General features: G+C 44.0%; 1 protein-coding gene across 1 annotated transcript in view; it reads right to left on the bottom strand.

Annotated features, from left to right (window-relative positions):
- LOC122542714 (5'-3' exonuclease PLD3) overlaps window positions 1-25,531 on the bottom strand; it is a 42,405-nt gene extending 16,874 nt beyond the window's left edge. The window contains exons 1-6 of the mRNA XM_087984013.1: window positions 25,442-25,531; window positions 9,913-9,980; window positions 7,404-7,472; window positions 6,258-6,430; window positions 5,769-5,952; window positions 787-904 (exon numbers count right to left, since the gene is read on the bottom strand). Coding sequence (XP_087840139.1) covers window positions 787-904; window positions 5,769-5,952; window positions 6,258-6,430; window positions 7,404-7,472; window positions 9,913-9,939 — 571 coding nt within the window. The 5' untranslated portion in view covers window positions 9,940-9,980; window positions 25,442-25,531. The remainder of the gene's footprint in view (window positions 1-786; window positions 905-5,768; window positions 5,953-6,257; window positions 6,431-7,403; window positions 7,473-9,912; window positions 9,981-25,441) is intronic.
- Window positions 25,532-26,325: the final 794 nt, after the last annotated feature.

The raw sequence follows: 26,325 nt of genomic DNA on the forward strand, positions 1-26,325 counted from the left end.
AGCAGTCCACTAAGCACAGCAAACTCCACCAAAACAGGGAATATGATAATGAGCAGGTAACTGCTCTATTGAAGATAGTGGGATAGAGTGAGCGTCCATCTGAATATTGTCATAAGTACATTTATCTGAGAGGCTTCTTTTACCTGATTTACAGTCTCATCTAAAATATAATAACTTCCAACACTGCAGTGCTTCCTCAGTACTGCACTGGAGCATCAGGCTACACTTGGTGCTCAAGTCTCCAGAGCAGGGCTCAACTTCACAATCTTGAACATGAGTTGGGGGACACTCCATTATTCCACAACTGACTGACAGAAAGCTAAGTGGCAGGGAATTAAATACTAGTCCAAAGAAGCCATTGTGCCTTTGACACCACTACTTTGACAGAACAATCCAACTGGTCCTATACAGTGGCTCTGTAATCAGAGCCCTGAAGATGCTCCCTTCATGCGTTTATTGGCAAGTGGTAGCTTAACGATAATGAAGGCTAGTGTAACAGTGACCATTTAACCATTGCTGATTGCCATAAAAACCCATCTGATTCACTAATGTCCTTTAGGGAAGGAAATCTGCCATCCTTTTCTGGTCTGATCTACACATAATTCCAGACCTTTAGAAATGTGGATAACTTAATTACCCTCTGATTAATTAAGGATGGGAAACAAATGCAGTGATGCCCACATCAGATGTTTAAATTTTAAAAAAGATTCTTGAAAAAAACAATGACTCAAATCAGCACTCAAACATTTTGGAAAACTATCACGAGTCAAACCTAAGTAAATGTACCATTCTTCTCCAGAAGATGCAGGTCATTCAGAGTTCCTGTCCTCGATGGTTTACTGACAGCGATACGGACATTCAGAACCTTAGAAACTTCTTTCAATTTCTGCAGAACTTCTTCACCCTGAAGGGACAAGTTATTTATCAAAACTGGAAGTGTAGCAAAGAGTGAACAACATGACAGAGTTCAGGATAGACAAACGCAGCAAATGTGCAGATGATATATTTGGTCAGAATATTAAAATGGTCGATACAAATTTAATTCTTTTTCGAAAATTGCTCTTGGACATGCTGCTGAGTAGACCAGTGTTTATTGGCCGTGCCTAATTGTCCTAAAATTGGTGGTAGCCTTTGTAAGCTGCTGCAGTCCACGTGCTGGAGGGGGACACAGTGCTATTAACGGAGGGAGCTCCAGGACTTTAACCCAGTGACACTGAAGGAATGCAATATTTCCAAGTCAGGATTGTATACAATTTGGATGCGAATTTTCAAGTAGTGTTTCTGCTGCCTTTGATCTATTGGAGGTCACAGGTGCACCGGAGACTTGGATGGGTGGTACAATCATAAAGGAGATGCTAGAACAGTGAGAGTTGTGGCTATTGGGTATATAAATCTTTGAAGATTATGAAATCTAGGTTAACAAAGCCATTAATAAAAACTGAGGGAATCCTGAGCTTTATGTAACGAGATAATGAGTACAAAAGACAGAAAATTATGCGAAACTTTATAGAAACACTCATAGAATGCCATCTCGGATATTGTGTCCAATTCTGGACATGACACATTAGGAGGACGTCAAAGCTGATACAAATGAGTAGTTCCAAAACTGGGGTTTGGACTGAAGAAGCCAGGAGTAAACCATTCTCCCCCTTGAGCCTGCTCTACCATTCCAAACAATGCTGATCATTGACCTCCACTCCTCTTCCTGCTATCCCCATATCCTTTGATATCATTAGTAACTTGAAATCGCTCTTCGGCCCGAAAGGCAATTTGATGATGGTTTTTAAAATCATGCAGACCCAAGTTCAATTTCACCCTGCATGGAGTTTGCACATTCGTCCCATGTCTGCGGGAATTTCCACCAAGTGTTCTGGTTTCTTCCCAGAGTCCAAAGATGTGCAGGTTAGGTGGATTGGTCATGCTAAATTGCCCATACTGTCCAGCGATTAGGTAGATTAACCATCAGTAATACAGGGTTACAGTGATTGGGTGGGATGCTCTTCAGTGGGTTAGTGTGGACTCAATGGACCAAATGGTCTGCTTCCACATGGTATGAATTCTATGGTTCTATGATTTGTCATCGCACATTTCCTATTCCAAGGAAAGTGGCTTGAAGTGTGTATACTTCAATGCAAGAAGTATACGAAATAAGGTAGGTGAACTTGCAGTGTGGGTTGGTACCTGGGACTTCGATGTTGTGGCTGTTATGGAGACATGGGTAGAACAGGGACAGGATTGGCTGTTGCAGGTTCCAGGGTTTAAATGTTTTAGTAGGGTCAGAGGTGAGGGTAAAAGAGGGGGAGGTGTGGCATTGCTTGTCAAAGATCGTATTACAGCGGTGGAAAGGACAATGGACGAAGACTCGCCATCTGAGGTAGTTTGGGCTGAGGTTAGGAATAGGAAAGGTGAGGTCACCCTGTTAGGAGTTTTTTACAGGCCTCCTAATAGTCCTAGAAACGTAGAAGAAAGGATTGCGAGGATGATTCAGGAGAAGAGTGAAAATAAAAGTTATGGGGGACTTTAACTTTCCTGATATTGATTGGGAAAGCTATAGCTCTAGTTCGTTAGATGGGTCGATGTTTGTCCAATGTGTGCAGGAGGGTTTCCTGACACAATATGTAGATAGGCCAACAAGAGGTGAGGCCATACTGGATTTGGTTCTGGGTAACGAACCAGGCCAGGTGTTAGAATTAGAGGTAGGTGAGCACTTTGGGGACAGTGACCACAATTCGGTGACTTTTACTCTAGTGATGGAGAGGGATAAGTGTGCACTGCAGGGCAAGAGTTATAGCTGGGGGCAGGGAAATTATGATGCGGTGAGGCATGACTAAGGATGCGTGGCTTGGAAAAGTAGGCTTCAAGGCAAGGGCGTAATTGATATGTGGAGCTTGTTCAAGGAGCAACTATTGAGTGTCCTTGATAAGTATGTACCTGTCAGGCAGGGAGGAAAGGGTTGTGTGAGGGAGCCGTGGTTTAATAAGGAATCGGAATCCCTTGTTAAATGAAAGAGGGCGGCCTATGTAAAGATGAGGCGTGAAGATTCAATTGGGGTGATTGAGAGTTATAAGGTAGCCAGGAAGGACCTGAAGAGAGAGCTAAGAGCAGCAAGGAGGGGACATGAAAGGTCCTTAGTTGGTAGGATTAGGGAAAACTCTAAGGCTTTCTATAGGTATGTCAGGAATAAAAGAATGACTAGGGTAGGAATAGGTCCAGTCAAGGATAGTAGTGGGAAGTTGCATGTGGAGGCTGAAGAGATTGGGGAGACACTAAATTAATACTTTTCGTCAGTGTTCACTCAGGAACTGGACATAGTATTCACATCGGCAACAGAGTCATAATTAAGTAGAATGAATGGCTTTGAGGTATGTAGGGAAGAGGTGTTGGAAATTCTGGAAAGGGTGAAAATAGCTAAGTCCCCTGGGCCTGATGGCATTTATCCTAGGATTCTCTGGGAAGCAAGGGAGGAGATTGCAGAGCCATTGGCCTTGATTTTTATGTCCTTGTTGTCTACAGGAGTAGTGCCAGAAGACTGGAGGCTAGCAAATGTGGTTCCCTTGTTCAAGAAGGGGAGTAGGGATAACCCTAGTAACTATAGGCCGGTGAGTCTCACTTCTGTTGTGGGCAAAGTCTTAGAGAGAATTGTAAGGGATAGGATTTATGAACATCTGGATAGGAATAATGTGATCAAGGATAGTCAGCATGGTTTTGTGAAGGGCAGGTCGTGCCTCACAAACCTTATTGAATTCTTTGAGAAGGTGACTAAGGAGGTGGACGAGGGGAAAGCGGTAGATATGGTGTATATGGATTTTAGTAAGGCGTTTGATAAGGTTCCCCATGGTAGGCTACTTCAAAAAATACGGAGGTATGGCATTGAGGGGGAGTTGGAGGTTTGGATTAGGAATTGGCTGGCTGGAAGAAGACAGAGGGTAGTAATTGATGGTGAAGGTTCATCTTGGAGTGCCGTTACTAGCGGTGTTCCGCAAGGATCTGTTTTGGGACCATTGCTGTTTGTCATTTTTATAAATGACCTGGAGGAGGGGCTCGAAGGTTGGGTGAGCAAGTTTGTGGATGATACGAAAGTCAGAGGAGTTGTTGACAGTGAGGAAGGATGTGGCAGGTTACAGCGGGATATAGATAAGAACTGGGCAGAAAGGTGGCAAATGGAGTTCAATGTAGCTAAGTGTGAAGTGATTCACTTTGGTAAGAGTAACAAAAAGATGGGGTACTGGGCTAATGGTCGGATACTTGGTAGTGTGGATGAGCAGAGGGATCTTGGTGTCCATGTACACAGATCTTTGAAAGTTGCCACCAAGGTAAATAGTGCGGTGAAGAAGGCATATGATGTACTGGCTTTTATTGGTAGAGGAATTGAGTTCCGGAGTCCTGAGGTCATGTTGCAGTTGTATAAGACTCTGGTGCGGCCGCACCTGGAGTATTGTGTGCAGTTTTGGTCGCCATACTATAGGAAGGATGTGGAGGCACTGGAATGGATGCAGAGGAGGTTTACCAGGATGTTGCCTGGTATGGTAGGAAGATCGTATGAGGAAAGGCTGAGGCACTTGGGGTTGTTTTCATTGGAGAAAAGAAGGTTTAGGGGTGACTTAATAGAGGTGTACAAGATGATTAGGGGTTTAGATAGGGTTGACCGTGAGAACCTTTTTCCACGTATGGAGTCAACTATTACGAGGGGGCATAGCTTTAAATTAAGGGGTGGTAGGTATAGGACAGATGTTAGGGGTAGATTCTTTACTCAGCGAGTCGTGAGTTCATGGAATGCACAGCCAGTAGCAGTGGTGGACTCTCCCTCTTTATGGGCATTTAAGTGGGCATTGGATAGGCATATGGAGGATAGTGGGCTAGTGTAGGTTAGGTGGGCTTGGATCGGCGCAACATCGAGGGCCAAAGGGCCTGTACTGCGCTGTATTCTTCTATGTTCTATTCTGTTCCCTGCAAATATTTCTATCTGGCCTTCATCCCCTTTGATTAAAAATCTATCCAACTCAACCTTGAATATATTCAATGATACTACCCCTTCTCTGGAAAAGCATTTCAAGAGACCAAAAGAACCTCACACATCTCCATTTTAAATGAGAAACCCCTTGTTTTTAAATGGTTCTGGATTCCTTCACAAGGGGAAACACTCTTAAGCCACCCTCAGCATAGTATAGGCTTTTAAATAAAAAACTCTCATTCTTTTAAACTCTATCAAGTAAAGGATTGACTATGTAAACAGGAAGCTATGTTAAATTGATGTAGTACATGTAGTAAAATGATGGTGAAGATCTAAAGAGAGAAGCAACAGTCTGAGTCTCACGCTAAGTCTATGTGTACCTAGTTAAAAAAAACAACCCAGGTTACAGTCCAAAGCACTAGCCGCTGCTCCTTCATCAGGTGGTGGACACAACCACATGATGAAGAAGCACCACTCCGAAAGCTAGTGCTTCCAAATAAATCTGTTGGACTATAGCTTGGTGGTGTGCGATTTTTAACTTTGCCCCACCCCAGTCCAACACCGGCACCTTCAAATTATGTGTACCTATTTAGTAAAAGTGAACAAGCAATTTAATTTGAAGAGACATTGGACTCCAGCGAGTTCACCTGTGAGTAATGTATTTGACTTCATGCGACACCACCACCACACAATAAGAAAGACTTCAAAGAGAACTTCTTCCTCACAAAACATGCATCTAAGGAATCAGGCGAGTGAAACTCTTCTGAACTATTTTAGTACAAATCTGACGAATGTTGAATATTTCCCCAGACTGTACCTGGTTGGCAGAAGGTTCCAATGTGTGCGTGTCTCTGTTTTGCATGGTCCAGTAGAAGGAGCTGATCTCAATGCTTTTCTCTGCCTCCCTCATCAACTTCATCCACCCATCAAAAATAGATGGGTTCACAGTGGAGTTAGGCCCAAAATGCATCCCCTCTGGAATACTCTCAACGAGGACAAGACTGCAAGCATAAGACAGAACATAAGAATGTATCAGCCCATGGAACCTTATGCATCTGAAGACAAGCAGCTCTATCTTAACAGGAGGTTTCAATGCCATAAGAATCATCACCATTGACCCCAAAGGCAATGCTGCAATCAATTGCACAAGTCCCTTCAGAGGATGTTGCAATTCATTGTTTACTCAGGGTTTCATAAAAGAGGCTTTGTAGCTGTTTGACTTATCAAGAATCCATCTGGGAGCATTACAAAACCCACTATTCCCCCCTCTAGGAGAGGCTGGGGTCCCAGCCAATTTCCTGGGTACCTGCATGAGTCTGACCAGCCCAATTCTACATCAGCTGCAGCTTTTCTGATCTCAAAGGGAACGCTGATCTTCTTGTCCATTTGGTGATTGTAGGGGAACAGCAGTAACTGTACCATCATCAGGAGGATAAGAATGACAACCACGACCAACACCAGCACTGCATCTCTGTAAATCTGGAGGAGAAGATACATATTTTAGAATCTCTGCTACCTCCCCACACAGTCCAGTGAGATTCATTATCCAAAGTAAAGCATCACTTCCCCACCTTTACCAGAGAGTAACAACTGTTAGACACAAGCATCGAGGTCAGAAAGGCTATGATTAATGGCTAAATAAAAAACCAATCAGAACCTTGAGCCTGTTCTGCCATTCAATTAGAAGGTGAGTGACCTACCCCTTAACTCTGGAGGGAATATCCATCTTCCTCGAATGGAGTTCTTCAACTTTAAATATTAACTGTCTCTCTCCACAAACACTGACAGACTTGCTGAGTAGTTTGAACATTTTCTGGCTTTCAGATTTCCTACATTCACAGTATTTTACTTTTCCACTCCACATTGCTTCCACCACTCTTAATCCCCCAACCTACTAAATATATGTCCATCACACTTTTACAAAACCTCAAATTGTTGCCCCTCAACAGTATATTTTTTGAGGAGGGACAAGGAAAGAGTGGACGCAAGAGAGGCCACGTAATAGAATTTTAACATTATACTGTCTGGATCTGGAGTCTCCCACAAATTAACCCCATCAAATCCTTGATCATCTTAAATATTTTCTTTAATCATTCAACTGGAGAGAATGGATGCTTTGTCTTCATAATATTCCTGCTTGCGTTGCCAAAGTGAGGAAAACTATTAATTCATGGCTTCATCTTACTACAAGCTGCAAGACAGCAGAATCATGTGACACTATGTCACACCTGGTGATGAAATAGCCTAGTGAAACACAGCATATCATTGACGGACAATGTCATGTACTAATCTTCCCTCAAGTCTTTGATTTAAACCATGATATTACAGACTATGCAACCTGACCTCTGGGTTCATCCTTTTTGGTCCTGATGCTGCTTGTTGGCATGAAACATGTCAGCAACGAAGACCTCATTCCCCCTTACACCCAGAATATGATCTCAGGGTTTCATACCTTCTGCAATCTGGAATTCCACAGGGTACAGTTCCCCTTCCCATCAGGGAAGGCAGTTGACATCTTCAGCTGAAGCAGAAAAGAGAACATATGTTAAATGGCAGCTTGTTGAGGCTCTGCTCCCACATTGGTGTACGTGCAGATGTGGAGCATGAATGTGCTGTTAGAATGTGGAAACCATGATGGTTAAAGCTGCTTTTGCTCGTACACACACACACACATATATATAAGAACTTAAGCCTCCAACTCGGCACCGCCCTCTTGGCCTGTCCATCGTCTTTCCCATTTATCCATTCCAACCTCTGACCTATCACCTTCGCCCCCACCTTCATCTACCTATCACATTCCCTATCTCTCCACCCCCCCGCCCCCCACTCCCATTTTATCTCAACCCTGAAGAAGGGCTTATGCCCAAAACGTTGATTCTCCTGCTTCTCCTGACTGGCTATGCTTTTCTAGCACCACACTCTCTACTCAGATCTCCAGCATTTGCAGTCCTCACTTACTCCATTCTGTATTACCCCTCAAGTCTAAACATCTATTGATTGTTGCCTTGATTCAACTGAACATACAGTTTTGTGGCACATACAGTTCCAAATACAGTTCATGTTAAAATTGTACAAGACATTGGTTCGGCCGCATCTAGAATACTCTGTACAGTTCTGGTCGCCACATTACCAAAAGGATGTGGACGCTTTGGAGAGGGTGCAGAGAAGGTTTACGAGGATTTTGCCTGGTATGGAAGGTGCTAGCTATGAAGAGAGGTTGAGTAGGTTAGGTTTATTTTCATTAGAAAAAAAAGGAGATTGAGGGGGGACCTGATTGAGGTATACAAAATCATGAAGGGTATAGACAGGATGGATAGAGACAAGCTTTTTCCCAGGGTGAAGGATTCCATAATGAGAGGTCACACTTTCAAGGTGAGGGGTGGAAAGTTTAAGGGGGATACACGTGGCAAGTACTTCACACAGAGGGTGGTGGGCATCTGGAACACGTTGCCAGCAGAGGTAGTAGAGGCAGGCACTGTAGATTCATTTAAGATGTGTCTGGACAGATGCACGAATAGGTAGGAAGCAGAGGGATACAGATGCTTAGTAATTGACTGACAGGTTTAGACAGTACATTTAGATTGGCTCAGGCTTGGAGGGCCAAAGGCCCTGTACCTGGGCTGTCAATTTTCTTTGTTCTTCGTATATTTATAATCTTCTGGATTAAGCAATTTGTCCATATCTCACTCTTACATGGACAACCTTTATTCTGAGACAGTGTCATTCTGGGTACTAACCATTTTCGAATATCTCTACACTTCCATGTTGCAGTAGAGGCTGTAGAAATCCAACTTTGTTCTTACACTTTGAAGCGTGCATGGGTAAATATTGGCCCGGGGTAAATATAGGATAACAGGTAGGAAAATGGGTCTGGGTGGGTTATTCTTTGAAGGGTAGGTGTAGATTTTTTGGGCTGAAGGGCCTGTTTCCACACTGTAGGGATTCTATAATTCTGTAAGTTAAACAGACTGGGAAAGCACAGCACTTTCCACCACCTCAGCATATCTCAAAGAATCGCACAAGCCGAAATGCCGAATCAAGTGTGGGGACCATCTTAAAACAGTAAATTGGGGAATGAAATTAGGCACAGCATGATCCCACAAACTTGCAATGTGAAAACTAACCACAGAGCCTGATTTTAAGCAGTCCTTGGCAAGTAACCACTGTCTGGGACACTGGAGCAAAACTGGAGGGAACTCTCCTGCCCTTCTTAAAATAGCCATGGGATTTCTCATGTTCACTTGACAGGTTCACAGTCCCATAAAAAAAAATGACAACTCTGACAGCACAACATGTATTAAGTCATTGCTATGGGGAATCTCAAAGTCCGTCAGGCTGGGGAGGGGGAGAACTATGAGCAGAGAGAACAATTGGAGTCTGTTTAAGGTCTCGCTGCAAAGATCAGTGTGAACTGGTCACAAGAGACCTGCAAATAACTGAGGAAATTGAATTAAGCTTCATTAACAGGAAATGATATTGACCTTTCCTGCCTGAGCTTGAAGTAGGTCACTGAGCTCGGAATTATATAGGAAACCAGTCAACACCCCATCCAAAACTCTCCTGCACAAGACAAAATGGTTGTTGGAAGGGTCTCAGGGTCACTGGGGTTGAATGGTAACTGAGGGAGGTGTCCTCATCATCACAAGCCAGTGGCTCGACAGAAAAGTGAACACATCTACACACAAAGGTTCATGATCAGTGTGGACTGTGATGGGCCCAAATGTCCAATGTCCTCCTCTTTCCTGCTTCTGTGGTGAGGCAGAAGTGAACTTGAGCTGCAAAGCATCTCCCACTCAGTCACATGAACAAACATACTTAGTCAGTCATACACTCACATGCAATCATATACACCACAGGGACACTTCCACATGTGGTCTTTATACTCTCACAGGGACTCACACTCATACCTGTTAACCTAGATATGTTCTCTGTCTCCTACCTCACTGTCACTGTCTAGTTACCTTCTGGTATATCAGTTGCAGCTTCATTTCTTTCTTCCCTAGGCCTGGCTGGGATCTCAGAAGTACAACTGCAGAAAGGAGAAACATGAAGTTATGGCAATATTGAATAATTGCTTCTTCATATTAATCTGGACATCCTGCCCCATGACTCACCACCCCAGGCTTCCAAAAACTGTGGTTATCCTATCAAACCACATGCAGCTGACCAATTCTCCCATGCAAAGCATCCCAGCAAGTTTTCTTCCCTTGAGTGCACCTTAAACTTCCATTATGGAATCATCTCTGTTTGCAGACTTTCAGAGCAGGCTGACAGAGGATCTGATCAAGGTGATCAAGTGGATGAATTTAAATAAGATTCCCATTAGAGAATGGTACCTGGATTAGAGGTTTACGTTGAAGGTTTTGAGCTGGAGTTACAGGTTAGGAAGAGAGGATTCTCTCTGCTCTGCTTCGAAGTGATGCTGACAACATCTTTCACATCTATTTGAACAGTCCTCACCCAAAAGATAGTGCAACACTCCCTACCAGCAAAACAATAATATTTTTATAGATTTGACTGGAGCAATGGATCAGACAAACGTAATTAATATTGAACAAATGTATTGAAAGATACTGCTTGATTCAGTTTGGTATCACAAAGTCAGCAGCTTCCACCTTAGCTGGCATCGAGAGAGGAGACTCCGTGCTTTTTGCATTAACAGCATAGTGGCGCAATGGTTAGCACTGCTGCCTCACAGCGCCAGGAACCCAGGATCAATTCCAGCCTCATGCAACAGCCTGTATGGTGTTTACACATTCTCCCCATGTCTACGTGGGTTTCCTCCCATAGTCCAGAGTGGTGTCATTAGGTAAACTGGCCATGTTAAATTGTCCGTGGTGTTCAGGAGTGTGTAGATTAGGTGCATTAGACAGGGGACACGCAGAGTGATAGGGCTAGGCGAATGGATCTGGATGGGATACTCTTTGAAGAGTCAGTATGGACTTGTTGGGACAAATGGCCATACTATAGGGATTCTATGAACACAGGGAGCATGTTTAATTCTTATATGAGATGGGAGCACAAGATAGCAAGGCCACCACTTGTCCTTGAATTCAATGACTTGCTCAGCCATTTTTTGAGGACAGTTGAGGGTCAACCATAATGTGATGAGTCTGGAGTGACATGTAGGCCAGACCAGACGAGGACAGCAGATTTCCCTCCCCAAATGGCATTAGTATTTGTGGTCAAACTAGGCTCTTAATTAGAGCTTTTTTTTAAATAAGAAAATAAAAATTGTATCAATGTCATGGATTTGATCTGCTGTCTCCAAAACATTAGGCTGGGGTTCTGAATTACTAGTGCACTGATAGTACCATCATGCGTCAACTCCCAACTATACGTACCCTTACATCAACCTCTTTTACATGTACAGTCATTTCACTCAGTGCCGAGGTGATCTCTATCTGTACAGTTCCTGTGCACTCACCCAAATTTTCACTGCACGCATTCCCTTCGTATCTTGCAGCAAAGAAACTTCAGTAAAGATCCCTCTAATCAGGGAGCCCTCATCATGTACCAATGGGGAGCTGGAGTACAGAATGCTGTACAGAGCAGGGCTATCTAATGTTCTTACAGGACTGCATATAACTTTAACAGGTGTCTCTAAAGCATACACAGCATGAACAGTTATAACCCATTTTCCATTCTTTGAAGTTCTTGGCACAGAAACAGTCAAGAGGAGATAGTGTATTTAACACTATAACACTAAGCTGTTCTGTACGAGTCCTTCAGATTAGATAGGCTAGGCTGACTTTCCCCAAAAGCGGTGGCTGATGTGTGAGTTAATTAAGACCTGGGTAGAATGGACTAGTTTCCCCAGCAGAGAGATAATTTACCAGGGTCACTGATTGAACGCGGCTGGTAGAAGGTTTAAGAGAAGACTTGTGAAAAAATTTTTAGAGGGTAGTTTGGTGGTTGCAGCAGAAACCCTCAACTAATTTATAAGGAAAATGGATGTGCACCTGATGTGCTGGAACATGCAGACCTATTGGTCAAATAGTGGAGGCCAGGGTTAAAATGGGCAGCTAGTTTTTCCTGGAATGGTGTAGGCATAGGGTTTCCTTCGGGTGCTACAGTTTCCTCTCACAGTCCAAAGATGTGCAGGTTAGGTGAATTGGACAAGCTAAATTGCCCGTAGTGTTCAGGGATGTGTAGGTTAGGTGCATTAGTCAGGGGAAATGTAGAGTAATAGGGTACGGGAATGGGTCTGGGTGGGATACGCTTGGGAGGGTCAGGCTGGACTTGTTAGGCCAAATGGCCAGTTTCCATACTGTAATGAAAATGGGCAAACTAGCCTCTTTCTCTGCTGTGCCTTTTCTTTAGTTCTGTGGGAGGATAAGGTAGCAGCATAACAGGGAACCACATCATGGTATGCTCCTTTGGCTTGTTGGCCACGTTGGCATCCACTGGTCTAGGGTGCGTGCAGCCTGTGAAAGGAACATGGGGTAGTCAGTCCCACTATGTCATTCACTTGCATGACCTCATGAATAGTGGAAAAGAAAAGTGATTTAATTTAACAGAGATAGAGGAATAGTGATAATGTCACTGATTTAATATTTCAAAGGTCCAAGCTAATGCTCTGGGTATGTAGGTTGATGTCTGATGGCTACAGCTTAATCTCCTCTGAAATAGTGACTATGAAAACGATCACTGATTGTTCTTTTAAAAAACGCCTTTACTGCTTAAAGACCCTCCTTATAAAATCTGGTCTTGTGCAAGACGCTTGCTCTGAAGGTGTTGCTTAACAGTTTAAACTGACTCATAAGCACGATTCTGTAATCTAATCAATATCATCCCATCCTAAAACCAACAGCTTCAACACACGATAAGTTTTTTTTAAGTTTGCTTTGAAAAAATGTGGATGGTGGAAATCTGAAGCAAAAACAAAAATTGCTGGGAAAACTCAGCAGGGCTGGCAGCAACCGCGGAGAGAAATTGAGGTTAACGTTTTGGATCCAGAGATGCTTCTTCGAATTGGTTCTGTGTATTGCTCTGAAATGTTTAAGGGGAATGATTCAAGGCATACAAGGTTGATGTTCCCCTCTTACGAAGGTCTGTCAAAGGAGGTTCTAGTTAACTAGGCCAGAAGACTGAAATGGCCTGAGCAGCTCCACTATTGCTATGGTGCACAGGATCTCAGACTACATTACAAGCTCGGAGACATTCAATTGTCAGTGGGCCAGAAAACAACTTTGGTTCGTGAGGGAGGCTCTTTAAGACATCCAACCAAATTTTAAAAGGGTGGGAGCATTGCATCTGATCTCCATAGTATGATCATTGTTGAATAAGTCTAAATTCAAAAAGAGGAACTTGAGTCGCCTATGCTAAAGTTTGCAAAATATATCAGCAATGTAACAGAAATTTCACCACCCCTCCTCCTCCTCCAAACCACCAAATGCTTTGAGTTTCCGTCACACAGCTCACAAAACCGCTGAAGTATCTGTAAAGAGGGAACTGCTCCCCAGAGAAAGATGACTGTGGCTAAATACAACACAGCCTTTCTTAAATAGACTTAAACAGGGCAGGTATCTCCTTGGTATATGGTCCTAATGAAAATCTGAGGAGAAAATTGTCAGACCACAAGGAAAAAAAGCAGGGGGGTTGAATCCGTACTGGATGAGTTGATCTTACAGACAGCTGGCACAGAGACTGCATCCTGAATGGCCCCATTCTGTGCTGAAACTGTTCTAACATTCTATGAAAAGTCTGAAGAATGAAGGCTACAATACAATAGTCCACTGCATTACGCTCCCACCTGAGTCTAGCTTTCACAACAAAGTCATAGAGTCAGAGAGTTATACTGCACGGAAACAGACCCTTCAATCCAACTGGCCATGCCAACCAGATATCCTAAATTAATCTAGTCCCATTTGCCAGCATTTCGCCCATATCCTTCTAAACCCTTCCTATTCATGTACCCATCTAGATGTCTTTTAAATATTGTAATTATACCAGCCTCCAACACTTCCTGTGGCAGCTCGTTCCAAAACACACACCATCCTCTACATTAAAAAGTTGCCCCTTAGGTCCCTTTTAAATCTTTCCTCTCTCACTTTAAACCTATGCCCTCTAGTTTTGGACTCCCTTACCCTGGGGAATAGACCTGGCTATTCACCCTATCCCTGCTCCTTTATGATTATAATCCTCTGGGATGAGAGTGCACTAGCGAGTGTAAATAACAAATTCAACAGATGTTGCCCAAGTTGGTGCATTTCAGCTATAAAGAGAGGCCACATAGGGTAGAGTTAGTTTTCTTGGAGCAGAGAAAGTGGATGCAAAACCGGATTGAAGTATACAAATTATGAAGGGCATAGATGGGGTCAATAGGAATATACTTTCCCTCTTTGTACAGGAATCATCAATTTAAGGTAAGGGGCAGGAGCTTTAGAGGGGATCTAAACAGCAGATTTTGTCACCCAGAGGGTAATGAGTATCTGGAAGGGCAGTAAAGGTAGCAACTATCACCACATTTAAGTTGCATCTAGATGAACACTTGAAATGTCACAGCATACAAGACTATGGATCAGGTCCTGAGAAATAGCGCGAAAGTAGAGAGATGGGCAAAAGTGAGGACTGCAGATGGTGGAAACCAGAGTTTAGATTAGAGTGGTGCTGGAAAAGCACAGCAGGTCAGACAGCACCGAGGAGCAGGAAAATCTACGTTTCGGGCAAAAGCCCGATTCCTGGTGAATGACCAACATGAATATATATGATGGACCAAAAGGGTCTCTTGCTATGCTGTAAAACTCTATGAATCCATTTCCGCATATAAATGACGATTGAAGCATTTTAACATTCCCAGTCCTTTTAACATTTAAACTAGAACGAAATTCACAGACTCACTTAAGTGTTGCAGCACAGACAGAGTCCATTTGATCCATCGTGCCTGTACCAGCTCTAAACCTAACACAGGCTGATCCCCCATGGAGGTTCTGAGGCAGTGCTGCATTATCAGAGCACTGCATTTTCCCTTGGCAACAAAAACTGTCCATCGCTAAGAGGAGACAACTAATTCCTCATTGTCATTCCATGTTGGGGCAACAGCACAGCAAATAGTGCAAGGTTTTACAGACAAGGAAAAGGACTCTTCATTCAAAGACACCTTTCACATCCACAAGACATCCCAAGTGCATTGCAGCCAATGAAGTGGTTAATCACCAGTAGCCAAACTGAGTACAGCAAGATCCAACAAACATGACAAATGGTCAAAACATCCATTTTTAGGCATGCTGGCTGAGACATGAATATTATCCATTATCCCAGGGAGATGTTTCCTGCTGCTCTTCAGATACATGATAAGATATTTCATATACAGACAGAGAGGCAATTTAATTTCTCATCTGAAAGACAGGACCTGAATGGGATACTTGAGAAGTCATGAGGAGCAGGCTGTCCAGTGTAAGCTGTGCCTGGGCTGCAGATCAGCTACAACAACCATTGGGCTCCAATAAAACTTCCAAATGCCCAAATGTATCCCTCTCACACCCCTGTGGGTTGGAGCTCCACACAAAGGTCCTACCTTTTATTAATATAGAAACATTTTAAAAAAAGAGCATGAGTAAGCCATTCTGCCCTCATGCCTGCTTCACCATTCAAAATGAACATGCTTGATCATCTAATTCAGAACCCTGTTTCTGCTTTCTCCCCAAACTCTTTGATCCCGTCAGCCCTAAGAACGATATCACCTCCTTCCTAAAAACAACCGCCTTCTGTGGCAGTAATTTCCACCGGTTCACCACTGTCTTCATGAAGAAATTTGTCTTCATTTCAGTCTTAAATGGCCTACTCCATATCCTTAAGTTGTGACGGCAGATTGGTTCTGGTCTTCCCAGTCAGTGGGTACATCCTTCCTGCAATTACTTTGTCTAATTCTGTTAGAGTTTTATAGGCTTCTATGATTTCTCCCTCCCTCATTTTTCTAAAAGTCAGTGAATATAGTTTTAATCAATCCATTATCTCTTCATATGTCACTCCTGCAATACCAAAAATCAGTCTGGTAAATCTTTGTTGCATTGCCTCCATATTCAGAATATCCTCCCTCAAATAAAGAGGCCAAAACTGTATAAGATACTGCAGCGTTGTCTCACTAAGGCTCTGTATAATTGTATCAAGACACCCTTGCTCCTGTACTGAATCCTCTCACTTTGAAGGCTAACATATAATTTGCCTTCTTCACCATCTGCACCTGTATGCTTACTTTCAGCAACTGAGGTTCAAGGTCACCCCTCCCCTTTTCCAATCCATCACCATTCAGATAAATCTACCTTCCTAGTTGTACTACCAAAGTGGATATCCTCACATTTACCCACATCATACTGCATCTGTCACGCAACTTGCTGGATCACACCCAATCATCTCTGCACATCCTCATGGTTGCTCCCCACACGCAGCTTGATGTCGTCAACAAACTTGGAGATATTACATTTAGTTACCTCATCTAAATCACTAATACATACTGTGAATAGCTGGGGCCCAAACACTGATCCCTGCAGTACCCCATTAGTCACTGACTGCCACTTGGTAAAAGACCCATATAATCCTACTCTTCATAAAAATTGAAAGAACTGTGGACGTTGTAAATCAGAAAAAAACAAAGATTGCTGGAAAATCTCAGTAGATCTGGAAGCATCTTGGAGAGAAATCAGAGATAATGTTTCCGGTTCGGTGAACCTTCCACAGAATCTCCATCTAAGCAGTGCCCATTCCTCACCCTATAGAATGCAACCACTGCTGGTGCTTTAGTTATCAATGTCAAAAACTGTGGCGCTGGAAAAAGGACAGCAGGCCAAGCAACATCCAAGGAGCAGGAAAGTTAAGACAGTTGGGCGTAAGATCTTCAGCAGGAATGCGTAGGGGTAAGGTAGCAGAGAGATAAGTGGGGGATGTGGGGATATGAGTGGGGTAAAAATAGATGGGATGGCAATAGGTGGATGCAGGTTGGAGGCAATTGTAATAGGTTGGTGGGGAGGGTGGAGCAGATAGATGAGAAGGAAGATGGACAGGTAGGTCAGGTGGTGGTGGTGCCGAGTGGAGGGTTGGATCTGGGATGAGATGGGAGGGTGGGGAAGATTTGGAAACTGGTGAAGTCAATGTTGATGCTATGTGGTTGTTGGGTCACAAGGTGGAAGACGATGTGTTCGTCCTCCAATTGGCTGGTGGCTTTGATTTGCCGTGGAGGGCAGCTAGGATTTGCATGTCCTTGGGCAAGTGTCAGGGAGAGTTGAAGTGGCTGGCCTTAGGTTGGTGGGGTTGCTTGGTGCCTGCAGAACAGAGATGTTTCCTGAACTTGAGTTGGGGCTTGGTCTCCTTGATGTAGAGAAGACCACATCGAAAGCAAAAGATGCAGTAAATGAGGTTGTGCAGAAAAATCTCTGCCGGATTTGAAATGATTCTTTAGGGCCTTGGATGGAGGTGTGGTTGCAGGTTTTGCACCTTGTATGGAGGCAGGGGAAGGTGCTGGGAGTTGCGGAGGGAATGGTCTCTGTGGAACGTAGATAGGCATAGGTAGGGAAATATACTTTTGATAGTGGGGTCTGATTGTACATGGTGAAAATGGCAGAGAATAATGCATTGTATCTGGAGTGGAATAAGATGACAAGGGGATTCTATCCTTGTTGGGGTTCGAGGATGGAGGTGTGGGAAGTGGAGGAGATGCTTCCCTCTCATCCCTATGTGTTCCACAGAGATCATCCCCTCTGCGACTTTCTCATTAGGTCCACACACCCCACCAACCTATCCTCCATACCTGCCACCTTCCCAGCTTCCGCACAAAGGTGCAAAACTGTGTTCACACCTCCCCTTCATATCTGTCTACGTGCCAGAAGGGTGATTTCAAATCTGGCAAAGATTTTTCTGCACATCTTCCCACCTCATTTACTACATCCGTTGCTCTCGATGTGGTCTCCTCTACATTGGGGAGACCAAGCGCCAACTCACAGAGCGGTTAAGGGAACAACTCTGGTTGCATGCACCAAACAATCCCACCAACCTGTAGCCAAACATTTCAACTCCCCTTCACACTCACCCAAGGACATGCAAATCATGGCTGCCCTCCATGGCAAATCAAAGCCACCCGCAAACTGGAGGAAGATCACCTCATCTTCTACCTCAGGACATTACAACCACATGGCATCAACACTGACTTCACCTGTTTCCAAATCTCCTCCCCCCCCCCCCCCCCCCCCCCCCCCCCCCCCCCCCCCCCCTTTCTCATCCCAGATTCAACCCTCCAATTCAGCATCGCCATTTTGGCCTGACCTACCTTCTTCTCACCTATCTGCCCCACGGACCTAACACAATCACCTCCTACATCATCTGCCTATTGCCATCCCATCTACCTTCCCCTTCGCCGTATTTAGCTCTCAGCCCCCTTCCCCCTCCACATTCCTGATGAAAGGCTTATGCCAGAAATGTCGACTTTCCTGCTCCTCGGATGCTTTTTCCAGCGCCACACTTTTCAACTCTGACTCTCCAGCATCTGTAGTCCTCACTTTCTCCTCCTTAGTTATCAACTCCCGTTAGTGCATTCCTGGAGTTTCCCATCTCATGCCCTCCCACTTCAGCCACCCCACTTCCACACTCTCACTAATGGCCCTGTCAGGGATCACCACCTTCTAAACCTCATTATGACAGAATTTGATTAGAATTGATTTGTTCCATCTGTCTCCAACACTTAAATAACAATAATCAAAAAATGGGTTAATAAATTGAAAAGAGATCATCTCTCTGAATTTTTCTCCTGGAGTTTTCCAAAAGATTGATTTTCAATTCCAGGTGACAACCTTGAGTTAAATCCCATATCTTAGACACCAACAAGACCAGCCATATCTGGCAATGAGAACTGGTCAAAAGCTAGAAATCCTGCAGCAAGTTACTCACCTCCTGACTCCTTAAAGCCTATCTACCATCTACAAGACACAAGTTAGATGTGTGAAGGAAAACTCATCACTTGCTTGGAGTAGAGCTCCAACAGCACTCAAGAAGATCAACACCAAAGACAAAATCAGTCAGTTGACTGGTACCTCTGGTACCCTCTCCAATGTACATTTCCTCCACTAGTGCTGCACAATGCATATCCTTTACATAATTAATTACAGCTATTCACCTTCAGTAGCATCTTCCAAGCCCATGACCTCTACCATCTCAGCAGGTACATGGGAACACCATCAGCTGCAAGCTCCTCTCCAAGCCCCACACTATCCTGACTTGAAAACAGTCCTTCATTCGTTCAGTGTTACATATATCAACATACAGTTTAAAGAGAGGTAGAGTTAAAACTTGCATTACTGTTCCATAAAATCATAGCTGATCTGTCTGCAGTTGCATCTTTATTTTCTGGTCAGCTCCCCATGTTCCTGAAACTCTTTCCAGAGCTGCATTGAGGGTGTGCCCATATCACAGAGACTGCAGCCCTCCAAAACAGCTCACCTTCTCAAGGGATGATTAAGGACACATGCCCCCTTGGGGTCACATGCGTTCATCTTACTTAATGCTGCATACAATAATCACGTAGGATCAATGTTTTAATCACGTGCACATGATGCCTTCAGTTCTGTTGCAACCAAAAGGCAGCTGGGAAAAATGTTAAAAAGATAACTCTCAGAGGACTCAAAACTACCCCTCACTCCTCTCCAAAGTTGGTGCCTTGCATGATGGTCTTCACTAGAGGGCACACCCTGAGGTACGGCATTGAAATTATACAACCATCTGAAAATATCTTGTGCATAGTTTACAACTTGTTAACTAAACAAAGGGCAGAGAGCTGACTAAGGCAGAACTCCACCACAGGCCTGATGCCTAGAATACGAACAATGATGCAAAGAATAAAAATTGATGAGGTAAATAATTCAGGAAACTTTAAAGAATGGTTTGTAAAGGCACCTTGTCTAACTTTTCTTCTCTTAACCTGCTGGTTATACTGTGCTTCACTGGAGCAACAATAAAACTAATTTTGATACTGAGGTACATGAGATGTTAGGATGGGTGACCAAAAGTGTTTTTTCTATTCTTTCATGGGATGCAAGCACCATTGCTGCAAATCCTTAAAAGCCCCTGAAACAATGGTGGTAAACCACTTTGTGAAACTGCTGGAATCTTAGTTGAAGAGGTAGATTTTAAGCAGCAATTTAAAGAACGTGGTGAAGGTAGAGATAGAGAGGAGTTTATAGAAAATATTGTAGACATTGAGGCCCAACCAACTGCACACTACGACACAAAAGTATGTAGAAAGACCGGTTGTGAGGGGGATAAAAATGGTTTACAGAGATATAAATTAGTAGGTTAAGAAGTGGGCAAAAACATTGGCAAGTGCAGTATTAAGTGGGAAAATGTGAAGTTATTCATATTGGAAGAGGAAACAAACGAACAGAATATTATTTAAAAGGAGAAAAACTGCAGAAAGCTGCAACACAAGGGACTTGGGAATATTTGTGCACAAAACACAAAGCTAACATACAGGTGCAGCAGGTAATAAGGAAGCTTAATGGAATGTTTGCCCTTATTTCAAGGAGATTGGATTAAGTCACTTGTGAGACCTGGGTGTTGTGGACTGGACAGCATTTATTGCCAGCCCCAAGTTGCCCTTGAGAAGGTGGTAATGAGCTACATTCTTGAGCATTTGATACAATTGAGTGACTTGCTAGACCATTTCACAGGGGACTTGAGAGTCAAATACATTGCTGTGGGTCTAGAGTCACATGTAGGCCAGACCAGGTGAGGACAGATTTCCTTCCCTCAAGGACTTTGGTGAACCAGATGGGTTTTCCTGAAAATCAACAATGGTTTCATGGTCATTAGTAAAGACTTAATTACAGCTTTTGTTTCACTGAATTGCCATCTGCCAAGGTGGAATTCCAATCTGTCCTGGAATAGTAGCGAGTTTCTGGATTAATAGTCTAGTGAGGCTATCGCTTGCCCCTAATTTCTGGTCAATGCCAACCCCCAGGATATTGACAGTGGGATATTCAGTGATTCTAATGCCATTGAATGTCAAGGGGTGGAGGTTAGATTGTCACTTACTGGAAATGGTCACTGTTTGGCAATTGTGTGGTTCAAATGTTACTTACCACTTGTCAGCCCAAGCCTGGATAATGTCCAGATCATTGTCGCATTTGAACTGCTTCAGTATCTGATGCTGAATACTGTGCATTCATCAGGGCCAACGTTATGATGGAGGGAAGGTTATTGATAAAGCAGCTGAGGAAGGTTGGGCCAAGGTCGCTGTCCCTGATGAACGCTTTGCAGAAATGTCCAGGAGCTGAGAAGACTTACCTCCAACAACCACAACCATCTTCCTATGTTTGGTTCCCTTATTTAAAGGAAAGATATCATTTCATTTCAGGGAAGGTTCACTCAAATGATCCTGGTATTGGATAGGTTGCTCGCTAGACAAAGGCTGTATGGGTTGAGATTTTACTTGCTGGAGATTAGAAGAATAAGAGATAATCTCATTGAAACATATAGGATTCATAAGGGTCTTGACAGGGAAATGCTATGATGATGTTTCCCGTCATGGGAGCGTCTTAGACCAGAGGGCATAGCTAAAGGTGTGTCAATTTAACATTTAGATGTGGAAGAATTTCTTCTCTCAGAAGGTTGAGTGTCTGTGGAACTCCTTGCCACAGAGCTGTAAGGGCTGCATATTTAAAGGCTGAGATTCTTGATCAGTAGGAAAATCAAGGGTTACAGGGAAAGGGCAAGAAAACAGATGTGAGGAACATCGGATCATTCATTATCCTACTGAATTGAGGAGCAGACTCAAGAGGCCAAATGGCCTACACCTATTCCTATTCCATGTGGTCTTATGAACAGATTTCCTTCCTTAAATGGTACCAGTGAAGCGGTTTCGTGGTTGATTGGGTTTTTTAATTTTCTGTACAGTTATTTTGTCAAATGTGAGCATTGCTGGCAGGGCTGCATTTATTGCACGTCCCTATTTGTCCTTGAGAAGGTGCTGGTGAGTTGCCTTTTTGATCCATTGCAGTCCAGCAGCTGTGAGTTGACCCTCAATGCCTTTAGGGAGGGAATTCCAGGTTTTTGACCCAGCAAAGGAACACTGATGTAACTCCAAGTCAGGATGGTGAGTGGCTTGGAGGGAAACTTGAAGGTGATAGTGCTCCCATACATTGTTGCCTTTGTCCTTCTAGATGGAAATAGTCATGGGTTGGAAGATGCTGTCTGAGGATCTTTGGTGAATTTCTGCAGTGCATCTTGTAGATAGTACACACTATAGTCACAGTGGTGGAGGGAGTGGATACAGTACCAATCAAGTGGGCTGCTTTGTCCTTGATGGTGTCAAGCTTCTTGAATGTTGTTGGAGCCGCACTCATCCAGGCAAGTGGGGAGCATTCCATCACAGTCCTGTGCCTTGTAGATGATGGACAGACTTTCGGGAGTCAGGTGGTGAGTTACTCGCTGCAGTATTCCTAGCCGCTGACCTGCTTTCATCTGCAGATGCATTTATCTGAGAGTCCGGCTGAGGTTCTGATCAATGATAACTCTAAGGATCTTTGAATGTCAAAGGGCAATGGTTAGTTTGTTTCTTGTTGGTGATGTTCATAGCCTGGCATTTGCATAGCATGAATATTACTTGCCACTTGTCACCCCAAGCCTGGATGTTTCCAAATTCTATTGCATTTGGACACGGATGGCTTCAGCGTCTGAGTCATCATGAATGATGCTGAACATCCCTACTTCTGACCTTATTTTTTTTTTTTATTTTATTAAACAAATTACAAAACAGTTTACAAAAAACATTGACAGCTGTACACAAAAGACAGCAGTTTTACAAGGGAGAGGAGCAGCAAAGCTAGGCCCCGAACCCTACCGTTCAACCATTTTACAGGGAGAGGAGGACAAACCTCAAATCCCAGTTCCACATATGACAAGACAGTGACTTCTGACCTTATAATGGAGGGAAGGTCATAGATGAAGCAGTTGAAGATAATTGGGCCGAGGACACTACCCTGACGAACTACAGAGATGTCCAGGAGCCAAGATGACTGATCTCCAAACATGACCACCTTCCTATGTGTCAGGTAAGATTCCAACTACCTGAGAGTTTGCCCCTCACACCTATTGATTCCAGTTTTGCTAGGGCTCCTTGATGTCTCACACGGTCAAAATGCAGCCATGAAGTCAACGGCTGTCACTCTCACCTCACCTCTGGAATTCAGCTCTTTTGTTTATGTTTGAACCAAGGCTGTAATGAGATCAGATGGTGAAAAGCCCTGGCAGAACCCAAACTGGGCATCACTGAACAGGTGCTGCTAGATGGCACAGTTGATGACACCTTCCATCAGTTTACTGATAATTGACAGTAGACTGATTGGGTGGTAACTGGCCAGGTTAGATTTGTTCTGCTTTTTATGTGCAGGTATTTCTGACATAATGAAAGTTTTGTTAAAACGCTATTTGGATAGCGCGAACTTTCTACTGCACGGGTATAGCTATTTTCTACAGTGTGAGGTTGCACAGGAACGCAACGATCACGTTGTGCCAGAAATACCTGTATAGGACATATTTGGGCAATTTTTCACATCAGGTAGATGCCAGTGTTGTAACTGTACTGGAACAACTTGACGAGGGGAGTGGAGCACAAGTCTTCAGGACTATTGCCAGAATGTTGTTATGGCCTGTAGCCTTTGCAGGTTCCATTGCCTGCAACCATTTATTGATATCATATGGACTGAATCGTACTGGCTGAAGATTACTGCAAGAGCTTCAGCCTTATCTTTTGAACTAATGTCCTGACCTCTTCCATCATTCAGAATGGAGATATCTGCGGAGCCTTCTCTTCCAGTGAGTTGTTTAATTATCCGCCACTATTCATGACTGGATGCAGGGCTTAGATCTGTTCAATTGGTTGAGAGATTGCTTTGCTGTCTCTCACTTGCTGTGTATGCTGTTTGGCGTGCAAGTAGTCCTGTTTGGTGGCTTCACCAGATTGATATTACTTCATCAGGTATGCCAGGTGCTGCTCTGGACATGCCCTCTTGCACTCTCCATTGAACCCAGATTGATTCCCCTGGTTTGATGGTAATGATTGAATGGGGAAGATGTCAGGCCATGAGGCTACAGACTGTGGAGTACAATTCTGCTGCTGTTGACAGCCCACAGCAAGTCATAAACGGCCAGTCTTGAGTTGCTGTATCTGTTCAAAGTCTGTCCCATTTAGCACAGTGATTGTGCCACACAACACGACGGAGGTTATTCTCAATTGAATGTGGGACTTTGTCTCCACAAGGACTGTGTGGTGGTCACTTATCAATACTGTCATGGACAGATGCATCTGCAGCTGGCAGTGAGATCAAGTACATTTTTCACTGTTTTTGGTTCCCCCACAGCAGTAGATCAGATATCTGGTTCACTAGGTCAGTGACATTCCCACTATGCCACCATTTCTCCTATCCGCTGTGGAGCTGGCCAAGAAGGATAACCAATTGAAAAATTGTGTTGCCAGACAGAGCCCACAGGTCGGTCAGTGAAAGGGGAATGGAACTTGGTGGGAGCTCGAGGATGGGCACCAGTGTCTTGGATGAAAGACAGAAGGCCAGCCAGGAGAGCATCAGAGTAGTCAAAGTCTGGAAGTTAATGAAAGGCTGCTCAAAATCCAATACTAGATAAGCAGAAATTTACTCCAATTAAAGATAGGGAATACATGATCCCCATTTGATACTCTAATCCTGTTTGGTCTACTAATTGTGCCTGTAAAGCCTGGTAGGATGGTTTTGTTATGTTCGTGGCACTACATAATTGCAGGTTATTGTCATTTTTGTTGAATCCACAGGCTTACCCATCATGGAACCTCAACTGTCACGTATGGCTTTACTGTTCACATGACCTGGCTTCTCATTGTACAAAAACTGACGGTTTTAACTCTGCTGACCTAATGCTGGCTCTTTGAGAGCTATGACTAATTAGTCCTGCTCACTGCCTGTCACCACATTTTTTTCTACAACCACATAGAATTATTTTATTTTCTAAGCATTTATCCAATTTCCTTTTAAACCCAGAACTGGGGGTCACCGTTTAAAAATAATCAGTCGCCCATTTTAAAGATCGCCGATCCTTTCGAAAAGCTTCTCAAAAGGAAGAAGCAGTTTTTGAATATTTTAAAGCTGGACGTAGATAGATTCCGAATAAGAAAGGAGGTGACAGGTTAGGAAGGAATGTGGAGTAATTAGATCAGCTCGGATCGAATTAAATAATACAGCTAGCTTTAGGGACCGAGTGACATACTCCCACTTCGGACGTCCACACGAAAATTACTTGTAAATTTGCCATCACCTCCCCTTCAAGCAGCGCACTCCAGGCCACAATAATTTACGAATAAGCAGAAGCCCAGAATAACCGGTCAGTCAGGGTGGATATGGGGACTAACACGAACTGGGAGAGGCCAACAATCCCGGGAATTAACAGAATCCTTGGAAACGGCTTCTGTAAAAAAACAAAAACCCGGACCCAGAGACACTGAGTAAACAAAGCCCTTACCTCAGCGATGTTGGCGGTCAAGCTGACAGCGTTGCTGTGAACAGTACACTCTCTACCTGACAGACACACACAATTGGGGGGGTGGGGGGGAGGGGAGAGAGAGAGGTCGGACGGACGCCCCGCCTCGCGCAACTCCGTGAGCTCACGCGACTCGCTCTCAGGCGCACGAGCAAGCAGCTGCCAACGGACGACACTTACTGACGTCGAGGCTGCCGCACCCAGAACCATCTCTGAATTTCCCGCTGCTAACTCACATAGCCCGCACATCCCAGGACATAATGGGTATTTTCCCATGGCTAACCCACCCAGCCTGCATAGCCCAGGACACTTTTGGTAATTTCCCACTCCCTCATCTCACCATCCCAAATTTTCACCCCTTATCTCCTCATCCCCTACTCTTCCCCTCCTCGCCCTCTCATCTGCCCAAAGCTCACCCTACTCCATTCTCACCCCCTCACCTGCCCAACCACCACCCTACAACTTTCTTATCCTCTCATCTGCCCATCCCAAACTTTCACCTCCCAATCTCTCTGCTCACCCCCAGCCTACCCCCTCTGTTCACCCCCCCCCCTTTACCTCCTCTGCCATTCTCACCTATCCTGCCCATCACCCTACCTCATAAGCCATTCTACCACCTCCTCACCCCCTCATTTGCTCCTTTGAACATTTTGACACCAAGGACAGTTACGTTAGAATCCTACTCATTGACTACAGTTCAACACTATTATCCCCTCACTGATTACTAAACTTAGTGATCTCTGACTAAGCCCCACTCTCTGCAACTGGATCCCCAGTTTCCTGACCCACAGGCCACAGTTTCCTGACCCACAGTGAAGATTGGGGACAATATTTCATCCTCATTAACACTCAACACTGGAGCCCCC

Source organism: Chiloscyllium plagiosum, unplaced genomic scaffold (genome assembly GCF_037043375.1).
Source record: "Chiloscyllium plagiosum isolate Xiang-an unplaced genomic scaffold, Cpla_swu_hap1 HiC_scaffold_47, whole genome shotgun sequence".
NCBI classification, from domain to species: domain Eukaryota; kingdom Metazoa; phylum Chordata; class Chondrichthyes; order Orectolobiformes; family Hemiscylliidae; genus Chiloscyllium; species Chiloscyllium plagiosum.